This window comes from Urocitellus parryii, chromosome 9 (assembly GCF_045843805.1).
Source record: "Urocitellus parryii isolate mUroPar1 chromosome 9, mUroPar1.hap1, whole genome shotgun sequence".
In the NCBI taxonomy this organism is placed as follows: domain Eukaryota; kingdom Metazoa; phylum Chordata; class Mammalia; order Rodentia; family Sciuridae; genus Urocitellus; species Urocitellus parryii.
Genome location: NC_135539.1, coordinates 90,963,282 through 90,975,653, shown reverse-complemented (window position 1 = coordinate 90,975,653; position 12,372 = coordinate 90,963,282). Strand labels below are relative to the sequence as shown.

The 12,372-nt window shown below is 34.8% G+C and overlaps 1 protein-coding gene across 1 annotated transcript in view; it reads right to left on the bottom strand.

The window, feature by feature from the left end:
- Catspere (catsper channel auxiliary subunit epsilon) overlaps positions 1 to 12,372 on the bottom strand; it is a 151,119-nt gene that overhangs the window by 136,128 nt on the left and 2,619 nt on the right. Inside the window, exons 2-4 of the mRNA XM_077802935.1 lie at positions 6,376 to 6,467; positions 6,227 to 6,275; positions 81 to 154 (exon numbers count right to left, since the gene is read on the bottom strand). Coding sequence (XP_077659061.1) covers positions 81 to 154; positions 6,227 to 6,275; positions 6,376 to 6,467 — 215 coding nt within the window. The remainder of the gene's footprint in view (positions 1 to 80; positions 155 to 6,226; positions 6,276 to 6,375; positions 6,468 to 12,372) is intronic.

Here is a 12,372-nt window from a genome sequence, read left to right as displayed (position 1 = left end):
GCACATGCCACAGTGTGGCTATGAATGCTTTTTTAAGTGTAAATACATATATGAATTTACATTCACATTAAAAGTCTTACTTTTTATTTTCAATCTGACAATCTTCTGGCACATTCCACTCAGAAAAATATATTCCTTCATACTCTAACTTAATCTGTAAAGAAAATTACAGAGTTCAAATGAAAAATGAGCTTCAAAATGTTCACACCTCAGTGTTTGGTTGTAGGGTTCAATATTCTCAGACCTTGTTATTTAAAGATAGAATAACTAAAATTCAATTGCTTTAAAATTGTACAAAGTAATATGACAAAGGAAAAGTAACTTCCTGGGACTTTTCAGGAGTCTCCCCCAAGTCTATAAACTTTTAACTGGGGAGTGGGTATTCGGGATTGAACTCAAGACCTGGCTTATGCTAAGTAAGTACTCTATTATGGAGCTATATTCCCATCCCTAGTACACTTAATTTTATTTTACTTATTAAGCAGCTAGGAGCAGACTGACAGATTCTGGGGATTAAAAAAGGGTAAGAAAGACATAATCCTTTACTTAAAAAACAAATCTCATTTCATTCTGAGGTCCTGTTATTTACACATCATCAATGACCATAATAACTTCACTGGTTACCTTCTCCTTATTTCTGCAGCTATTTTTCACCTTGCTGTCAGAGGCCACCCTGTTCAGGAGCTATGTACACCCCTTTAAGTTCTAAGTAAAGAGGTACTGGACTGGTATTGCACCCTGCAATGCAACTGGACTTTACCTCCGCTCAGATAAGACACGTGTAGCTCTGGGAGTGAGCGTTACCGGATGGGGTTGAATTACACCCATCTGTTGGTTGTAATCCTACCCTTCTGCCCTTTTTTTGGATAGAATGTTCCATGGATTAGCTCCCCCCATTAGTAAAACCCCGGTTTGAGGTGCTCCCCCTCTTTCTTGCCTGCCTTGCCTCCTTGGTGGGAGCTGGGTCAGAGAGGCCATGGCAGAACCCAAAGAAAAAGGTGTTTGTCTGTCTTTGTGTCATTACTTCATTCCAGCCCAGTTCTCCTGGAGTAATCCTGACCAGTTTAGGTACCCTGCCTTTCAGTTCTTTTGTTTATAATTCTTTCTTTCACAAATTCTTTTTTTCACCTTCTGAAATATAGCGAGATACTTTCTGACATTGTTAGTCTTAGGCTCAGCATTGGTATGGTAGTGTTTAGCTAGAGTTGGAACCCTAGCTCACCCTCTTATCTTTATTACACAAAAATTATGGTCACATGCGTATGTCAATATTAATTGTTTCCTAATTTGTAATATGGGATTATAATATCAACTGTTTCATAGACTTGATGTTACAGATTTAATGGCAATGTATAAGAAAAAAGAGAAAAATCAATCAGAAGATAGAAAATAATTTTGAAATATATAAGACAAAATTTGATAGAATTACTAGGAGAAAAATTTAGTCATTAGTATAGTGGTAGGTTTTTAATATATTTTCCTCAAACTATAGATAAGCTGAAAAAAAGGATACTCACAGACTAGAAAAACATCATTAATAAGGGCCGTGATACGTATGTTTAAAATATATACATTTCTAAAACTAACCAAGATAAAATGCGCACATACTTTTCAATTTCACATAGAGCATTTACCAAATTGATCATATTTATAAAAGAAGATCTTAACTAATCTCAATGAATCATTTTTTCATATACCATGCCTTTTCATATTAATGAAAATTTCTCATAAAGTTAGCCAGAAAAAAATCCTAGGATATTTGTTATCTTAAAGGAACAACAAACCAAACCAAAAACAACAACAACAACAAACTCCTGTATTTCTAAATGATTCATGGAAGAAGACATAACAATAATTTACAAAATATTTGTAAATAAACACATTTGATATTATCAAAACTTGCGATATGTGAGTCTAAGGAGTCTCCAGGAGGAGACGTAGAGCCTTAAACACCTTAAACGTATTCAGAAGAAATAAGATAGTTTGAAAGCGAATAAACTCAGTTTTCAGTGTAAGATGAAAATTTAAGAAACAACAGGAAAGAAAATGTCAAAAAAATGAAAGGAATGAGGAAAAAATAGGAAGTTAGAAAACCAGGGAAGCTGGGTGTGGTAGCACACAAGTATAATCCCAGTTACTTGGGAGGATGAGGCAGGAGGATCACAAGTTTCAGGCCAGTCTCAGCAACTTAGTGAGACCCTGTCTCAAAGTAAAAGATAAAAAAGGGACTGGAAATATAGCTCAGTGGTAGAGCACCCAGCACTACCAGAAGAAGAAGAAAGAAGAGGAGGAGGAGAAAGAGGAGAAGAAGGAAAGAAACAATGGAAAGAACATTGAGAAAGGACAGTGGTGATGTGTTTTTTCAATATACTCAAACTTCCCTATAAACATAGAAAGGACCTTCAATGATACACAAAATTATAAGAGGTTGTGAGGGGCAAGGGGGAGGGAAAAAAAAGGGAGAGAATTGAACAACAGCAGAGGAGGTAGAGAGGGAAGATGGGAGGGGAGGGGAGGGGAGGGGGGATAGTAGGGGATAGGAAAGGTAGCAGAATACAACAGTCACTAATATGCCATTATGTAAAAATGTGAGTGTGTAACAGATGTGATTCTGCAATCTGTATTTGGGGTAAAAATGGGAGTTCAAAACCCAGTTGAGTCAAATGTCTGAAAGATGATATATCATGAGCTCTGTAATGTTTTGAACAATCAATACAATCAATAAAAAAAAATTGACCAAAAAAAAAAAAAAAAGAAAATCACTGGACAGCATCAATAAGAGAACTCAATGACAAGATATCTCTTGATATCCCAAAAGTTGGTTGAAATAAGTGACCAAAATTCAGCAGATTCAGGTGAAATCAGTATAAGGAAGCAAAGAGAAAGCAGACAAGCTAAAGCTGAGGGAAAAAGGCCTAAATTAGTGACCCACAAAGGCAAAGGAATATTACTCAACAATAAAAAGGAATGAAGTACTCTTATGAACATTATGAATGAATCTGAAAGCACTAGGCTAAGTGAAAAGAAAACTGACTCAAAAAAGACTGTTATACAATTTCATCTATGTTTGATGATCTAGAAAAGGGAAAACTACAGGAACAGGAAGACAGTGATTGCCAGTAGCTGGGGTGGGAGAGGGTGTGGCCTCACTGCAAAGAGCCTGAGGGAACTTCTGGGGGAGATGTAAACATTCTGTACCTTTATTATTGTTGTGATTATGCAATTGTAGGCATTTCAAAACTCATCGAACTCTAAGCTTAACATAAATAAATGTTATTCTGTATAAAATTTCAATAAATTTGCCTGTTTACAAAAGGACCTAAGGATATATACAAACTATGCATGGTGTATAACCTTTATCTGGATCCAGATATACATAAGCAAGCAAAAATGAAATTTGCAAAACAATTGGAAATTTGAATACCAAGAGCTATTTGGTGATACTGGGTTGAGGTTACTGCCCAACCCCTAACTCCCAGCCCTAGGTAATCACCAAGTGACTGTCTATAGATTTTCCTATTCTAGACATTTCATACAAACGAAATCATGCAATGTGTAGTAGTTCTTTGTAACTGACTTATTTCTCTTAGTAAAAAGTTTTTAAGATTCATCTATGATGGAGCACGTGTCAGCACTTCATTTTTATTAATCAATAATATTCCATTACATAGCTCTTCCACATTTTATCTATCCATTCATCAGTTTCTGCCTGCAAAAAGAGTGCTTGCTGCTGTCCACATTAATCCTTGACTGCTACATACTCCCTCTTGAAGGCAGGGAAAACAATTACAAGTATTCAACAAATTGTATAGCACAGGCACTGACAATTCCAAGTAGGTACTAAACAGTATGCTACACTTTGCATACTAACTGAATTCTGCTTTGCCTCGCCAGTATTCGGAAATATGGAGGAGTGTGTTAGGTTACACAATGACTGGGAGTTTTCCTGTCATTTTGTGTTTGAGAACAAGGGAAGCAAGTTATCCTGCAAAAGATGGGATAGACTCACACAAGAAAAAGTTTTCCACAATTTCAATGGCATCACTGCTATGGAGTACTCTCTGGTAAATACTATTAAAAGAATATTCAATAAAATGCTAACAATGGAATCTGGAAGCATATTAAAATAATAATACACTGGTACCAAGGGAAATTTTTTTCTGGAATGCAATAATACTATAATGGATGATGCAATATAAGTGAATATATTACCGTGATTTATTATGTTAATTTACCTAAGGAGAAAAGTTCATATGGTTATTTCTGTAGATCATGAAAATATTAAAAAGTTCACTATAATACACATGTCACTATTTATAGTAACTGTTTTTTGCTACAAATATTTCATAAATTAGGAGTTAGAAGATACCTTGTTATTTTAATTATATATATATATATATATATATATATATATATATATCTGCTCAAGAGTGAGCATTATGTTTAACTGGGACAAATTAGAAAAATTTACTAAAGTTAGGAATAAGATGAACAGGACAACTCTGGAGGGCATCATTCTCCATCAGTTGGAAGATTCTATATTATAATGATGCCGATTCCCATTATAACCAATTATCAATTCTTCCCAAAAGCAAACCCAATGAAAATCTAAACATATTTGTGTGTGTTACTCTAAAATTTACATAAAAATGCAAAGAGACATAAATATCCAAATCAGTCTCATGGAAGAACAAATCAAATCATTCACATTAACAGGTATGAAGATTCAGTAACAAGCTATAGAGTAAGAGGGTATAGAATTGGTACTGAGTCAGATGAGAGTTTTAAAACCAAGCTATCTTTATATAGAACAAAGAGAACACCAGAAAAACAATAGGGAAACAGTAAGTTTTTTAATAAATTCTGGTTCACTATATGGAAAAAGTATTTATGTGAATGCCTATTATATTACATAGAAGGTGGATTCCAGATGGATTTATGACATGTATTTTAAAGGTAAAAATGTAAGGGATATAAAAGAAAATGTATGAGAAAAATATTCACAACTCAAGGTGAACAAGGGTTTTTCTTAGATAAAGACAACCCCCAAAGTTTATATCACCAAAACAAAATGGGAGAAAAGGGACTTGGATTATCAAAAATCACCCCCCTCTCCCAATAAAGTATTCATGGACAAAGTTAGTTAGAGGTAACTGAAGTGTTTGAAACCAACATTAAAATATAGAGTAGGATGCAGACAGCACTCTGTAAATCAACAAGAAAAAGGCAGAAAATTGAATGGAAGGTGGGCAAAGGATATAAACAGATAATTCATAGAAGGAGAGCCCTACATAAATATGTGACGTTGTGTTCTAAATCACAAGTCATCAGAGAATTGAAATACCATCAATAAGCTACCATTGTGTAGTAATGGGAGGAGTAAAAAATAGAAAATTTAATCATACTAATTTTTTGGTGAAGTACATTGAGTGACAGCATAAGTTCCATTCTGTAAATAATCCTGTAGAACTTAGTTAAATTAGGAATCTGTATTCCCTGTGGCGTATCAACTCCTCTCTTGGCTACATACAGTAGAAAAATTTTTGTGTAGATATGTAAAAGGACAGTTATAATTTATAAAGCATTTATCACTGTGTTGTTTATGGTGGTAGAAAGCTATTTGGCCATCATTAAGGAAATATATAAATAAAATATAATTGATATATACTAGTAATTAGGCAGCATTAAAAAGAAATGAACTAGACAAAGTGTAGAATTGAAAGAAAAAAGTAATATAGAGAATGAGGTCTAAAGCTGGAGTCACCCCCACATCTATATTAGTCTAGATAGTTCTAGTTTACACTTGTTGTAAGCTTATGCCTATTGAATAATTATTAATAGCATTCTCTTTTATTCTCAATAGTTTGGACAATATACTGTCTGTATCATAACATCATTTTGTGAATATTAAATCACAAAAAACACACAAAACACTGTCTATTTTGCTACATATGTATTTAAGGGCACACATATTTAAGGACATATATTGGAGAAGAGACCTATTTTAGGGTGATAAATAGGATGAAAGAAATTAAATAAAAATAAAAGTAATGGTTAGCTAGAAAACAGTTTGATTAACTCTACTCTCTGTTTGAAGGTTCAAAAATATTTAATACTCAACTGTAGTTTTATTTATTTATTTATTTTTATTATTTCTTACATACATCACAATAGAGGAATGAATTACATTCATATTTAACTGTAATTTTAAAGAGTCAATACTTACAGCACTTCTAGTATTAAAAATGAAGTAGTGCGGGCTGTTACTGTAATACCTGTGGAGGAAAAGGCCAAATATAAACATTAACACTGTTTTCTCCTCCAAATAGGAGGGGTTCTCTACATGGTCAGAGTATGGGCTGCCACGAACTTTACCTTTCCACCCAAACCCCTTCCTGCAAATTGAACTCAGAGCTAAAGTGGAGGTAATCAATGAGCTCTACTAACCTTTTTACATTGCTCAGTACCTAAAGACATTAAAAAGAAATGGTAAGTAAATACTCTTTACATATTTTTTGTAGCGTAAAAACTGTTGAGGGCTGGGATTGTGGCTCAGTGGTAGAGCACTCACTCTACCGCACGGGCGGGACTGGGTTCAGCACCACATAAAAGAATAAAGGCATTGTGTTGTGTCCATCTACACCAAAAAAATAAATATTAAAAAACACTGTTGAAAATTATTAACTCTAACTCCTTTACTTATAAACTAAGTTAAAATGAAAACAATAAGGATTGCAATGTTGGAAAAGCAGTTTTTCTCATTTAGAACATTGAAGAGCAAATTTCTGTGACTATTGTTCATGATTGAGTTTAGGCTACTTCAATTTTTTTCGTCTTTCTAATGCATCTAAAACAGCACTGTCCAATAGGAATATAATGCAAGCTGTTTATGCACATGTAATTAAAAATTTTCTAGTAGCTACAGTAAAAGCACAGAAGAAACAGATGAAATTAATTTTAATAATACATTTATTCAGGATTTGGACCATAGCTCAGTGGCAGAGTGTTTAGTTAGCATGCATGAGGCACTGGGTTTGATCCTTAGCACCACATAAAAATAAACAAATAAAATAAAGGCATGCTGTCCATCTACAACTACAATTTTTTTTAAATGAAAAATGTATTTTTTCAACATGTAACCAGTACTAAATAACAATTAGTGAGTTATTTTACATTCCTTTTTGTACTAAATCTTTGAAATCTTGTGTATTATACTTACAACACATTTCAATTTTGACTAAATTTTAGGTACTCAAAAGTCATATGTGGTCAGTGACTATCATAAAGCAGCACCTTAAAATTCCTTCACTTTCCATTCACTTCAATAATCTACTTCATGTCTACACTGTATACTTAATTGCCTTTGTAATTTCTCCATCCCTAAAATTTTAAGTCAGAGACATTGTGTGTGTGTGTGTGTGTGTGTGTGTGTGTGTGTGCAGCAGGATGCTAGGGTATTATTATGTAACTCCTTTACCAGAATTAAACAAGCCTTACTAATGCTCCAAATACTTATTTTCAATAAATGTTAGTCATCAGTATAATCAAACATAGTGTGTATGTGTATGTATGTATGTATGTACAGATAGATAGATAGATAGATGGATGTTAGTTTGGATCTGGAATGTTACCCGAATGCTTCTATGTTGAAGGTTTGGTTCCCAGTGCAGCAAAGTTCAGACGTAGAACCTTTGGGGAGAGGCGATTGGATCATGAGGGGTCTGATTTCATTAGTGCATCAATCCATTGATGTATTAATTAATTTGAGGAGACTATTTGGAGGTGGTGAAAACTATATGAGGTGGGGGCCTAGTTGGAGAAAGTAGGTCATCAAGGGCATGCCCTTGGAAGGGTATATCTTGTCCCTTGCCCCTTCTTTTCTCTCTCTCTCTGCTTCCTAGCTGCCATGAGGTGAGTAGCTATCCTCTGCCAGGCCCTTCCCACATGATGTTCTGCCTTGCCTCAGGCCCAAAGCTACGGAGCCAGCTGATTATGCACTGAAACCTCTGAAACCATGAGCCAAAATAAACCTTTTCTCTCCTAAGTTAAATTTTCTTAGGTGATTTGTTACAGCAGCAAAAGCTGACTAACAAACATATAGATCAAATAAGAAGATATGTTCATGTATTGTTACTTATCCCTATAAATTAAAATAAAATATAACCAGCAAGTTTTTTTTCCTAGTAAGTAGGAGCAACCTCCCACTTCTTATGAACTTATTATAATATCCTTTTCATTACATAATGAGACAAAAACCTCAGGAGGGAGAAAATATGAGTGGAAGATTTTGGATTTTAGTTTTTAAGGTTAAAGTATACAATTTAATTTGTGAATGAAACCTGGTGGGTAAAATGATAAAACTACCTTTTCTGAGCAGGCTCTTTTCCCTACTTTCATCAGCTTCCAATTTATACTGGGGCTGGGAATACAAGGGAGGAAACTGCATCTAAAGAGGCATATTTCAGCAGGGTATGAATACCTATAATCCTAGCTACTGAGGAGGCTGAGACAGAGGATTGCAAACTCAAGGCCATCTGGGCTACATATTGAAACCCTGTCCAATAAAATAAAATAAAGGGGATGGACTAGGATGTAGCTCAATGGTAGAATACTTGCCTAGAATGTGCAAGGTGCTTGGTTCAATCCCTAGTACTAACAAAAAAGAAAAGAAATGCCACATTTATCTTATTTAGACCAAGACAGCTATGATGTCTCTCATCCTTGCTTTCTTAATTATGTCAAATATTAAATGTATTATTGTTGGAAATCGATTTGAGAGGCACATAGATATGGAGTACGCAGATGGACCATGTGCTATCTTTTTTAATGAAAAAGGCACTGCCATTTCACTCTTGGATCACAAGAATATATCTTTCCTGTTCTGTCCAGTGTATTCCCATTCTTTCAGCTCTTGGAAATCAAAAAGAAGGAGCTGGGGTTATCGCTCAATGGTAGAGCACTTGCCTAGCATGCACAAAGCCCTGGGCTTAATCCCCAGCAACACACACACACACACACACACACACACACACACACACACAAAACATCAAAGAGCATTCTTCCTTTAATAGTTAAGTCCCTTCCTAACTTCACTTTTTTCTCTATCCAGCCTATATAATATGGCATTTGGGAAAACTATATTCTCTTGAATCCCTTAATTCTACTATACTTATCCAGAATGGTCTTGGGTAGGTCATGCTCTTAGACATCTGATAGAAATGTGCTAAACCCTTCATGTAGGACAATTATAAGAAGCACAGGATTCCCACAGAAAGTCCCAGTCCAACCCCACTAAATATACTGTGAACTATGTTAATATAAGACCAAAGACTTTGAGACAAGGTCCAAAATCATTATAATCATTATAGACCTACTGTACCACTAGAAAAAGTATATTCTTTTCAAGTATATTTAGAATATTTATAAAAATTGATCAGTTATTTGGTCCAAAGCACCAAAAAATTTATCAGAACAGGTTTCAGCTAAACCATATTCTCTGATTATATAACATAATCAACACAGAGAAATTATTAACAAAAGGTAAGTCAAAATTCTTGCATATTTGGAATTTAAAAAGGTTAAGTAATTCGAGGGTTATAGAAGAGATGATAATGAAAGTTAAAGCTCCCTAGAAATGAATAATAAAAAAAATAGATATTGGTTCTTATGGAATACAGCAAAGCAGTGCTCTAAGATAATTTAATACCTTTAAATATCCTATTAGAAAAGAGTAAAGACTAAAAACTATTACATTAAAGTCTAACTTCAGATATTAGAGATAAGAGTATCAGAGTATGCCCAAAGAAAATAGACAAGATAAAAATATGAAAAGAAATCAAAGTACAAACAAAAATACAAATATGAGGAAGACAGACAAGTTTATAACAAGGGCAAAAAATGGGTAAAATTAAATAATTTTAATGAAAAGGGACTACAATTACAGACACATATTAAGCAAATATTAAAACTAAAACACACTGCATGAGAGCTTTGAAAAATTATGTGGAATGAGAATTTTGATATCTTTATTTTTATTTTTTTCCAGAAGAAAATGTTAAAATTGATGGGGTTGTGTAAAGGTCTAAAAATGATCAGAACACTTCTGGGATCGGAGACTTACCCTATGTGAGATATCATGATTTATAATGAAGCTATAATAATTAAGACAGGTGTTACTGGTGCAGCTACAGGCAAACTGACCAAATGGAAGAGAACACAATAACAAATTTACCTGGGTCTGGATTTATGTGGAAAAAAAGAAGAAATTGCATCACCATCTTTTATCATTTAGAAAACCAACTCCATTGGGACTAAGAATTTGTCAAAAAACAAAATTGCAATCCTTTATTCCATAAAGTTGTATGAGTGTTCCAACAGAGCAGATAAAATTGATTTTACAGAGAGAAAAGAGTTGAAGAAAGCAGGAATAACAAAAAAAAAAAAAAAAGGATTGGTAATTTTAAATTTACTTGTAAAATGGGAACTGGGGAACAGAACAATAGAAAAATAACAGGTTAACATCAAGTTACTTCTTGTTACTTTTTTTTTTATACCAGGGATTGAACCCAGGGCTGCTTAACCACTATGCCACATCCCCAGCGTTTTTAATATTTTATTTTGAGACAGGGTCTCACTAAATTGCTTAGGCCCTCGCTGAGGCTGGCTTTGAACTTTCCATCCTCTTGCCTCAGCCTCCTGATTGCTGGGATTCCAGGTGTGTGCCATCTCACCCAGCCTTGTTACTTTTTTATAAGGATTAAAACAGAGGGAGTGGCATGCTGACTGGAACTGACTCGTTTGGTAATTTGATTTCTCAGGTCAATAACAACTTAGGTGACAAGAAAATTCAGCATGAATGAATGAATCCATTTTGGTTAGTTCTGTTGAGCCTAATGCAGGAGCTCAGTCCAAACCAATGGTCTCCCATGAATTTTATCTAACAAACTGTAATGTCAAAAACAAAATGTTAATTCTCTAAGTGTAAAGAAAGCTCCGTCTTTGTCTCCGATGGCAATCCAATAAGGAAGACAAGGTCTTGAGGAAAAGGAAAATGTCCTATTGCTTTGCTACCAAAGGAGAAACACAGGGGACTCCTGTCCCAGAGTCTGGGATTCTGCCATCATTGGGAATAGGGGGTTTTTAAAGAGGTGATTCAGAGAAAATGAGATTAGAGAGATCAGGAAGGAGAAGATCAGGAAGGAGAAGGTTAGGAAAAAGAAAATGAGGGAAGAGAAGTTCAGGGAAAAAAAGATCAGGGAGAAGGTTAGGGAAAAGAAGATTGGGGGGCTGGGGATGTGGCTCAAGCAGTAACGCGCTCGCCTGGCATGCGCGGGGTGCTGGGTTCGATCCTCAGCACCACATTAAAAAAAATAAAGATGTTGTGTCCACCAAAAAAACTGAAAAATAAATACTTAAAAAAAATTCTCTCTCTTCTCCCCGCCCCCTTTAAAAAAAAAAAAGATTGGGAAAAAGAAAAAAAAACATGTAAGTTTCAAAGCGACAAGGGATATAGTCAAAGCATCAAGTGAACTCCCGTTACATTAGTAAAGAGAATTACTTTATTTATCTAAGTGCTAATGTAATCTAAGTGCTATTGAAGTTCCATCTAATACCTTCTATTTATTCTAAGTGCTAATTCCTTCATTTATCTATGTGCTGGCGGTTGAACCCAGGGCCTAGTGCATGTTAGGCAAGTTGACTACTACGAAGCGACATCCCTAGACCCCAAATTTTATCCTTTAAAAGAACACCTTATTAAGAGATAAAATTCAGGACTTCCATGATAAAAGAATAACATTTTTGTTTTCACTAAAATCTACTTTAACTTTAGTGTTCCCTTCAATCAAGAATTTAGATAAGAGTTGGCAAACAATACCTTGGGAGCCAAATTCCACATTTTTGTAAAGACTTTTTACTGACAAGCAGCTACCCATGTATTTACTATAAGTATGTCTCATCCCCTATTACGGCTCTGAGCAGTTGTAACACAGATGGTATTGCTGGAAAACACCTAAACTATTTACTATCTGGTGCTTTACAGAAATGTTTGGTGACTTTTTGGGCGGGGGTTGTGGCTCAGTGGTAGTGTGCTTGCCTAGCATGCATGGGGCACTGAGTTCGATTCTCAGCACCACATACAAATAAGTAAATAAATAAAGATCCATCAACAATGAAAAAATTAAAAAAAAATTTAAAAAACTCCCTCAGTTCATAGGCCATCTTTAATAACTTCAACTATCATGATTTATTGAGCCACTGTTTGTAATGGGCTGAGCTGTAAATGTATCACTGCATTCAAACCTCACTACAAAAAAGGGGGGAATATAAGATCCTTGCTTAGCATCTGGATGGCCATCTTAAGTGACTGCTGAC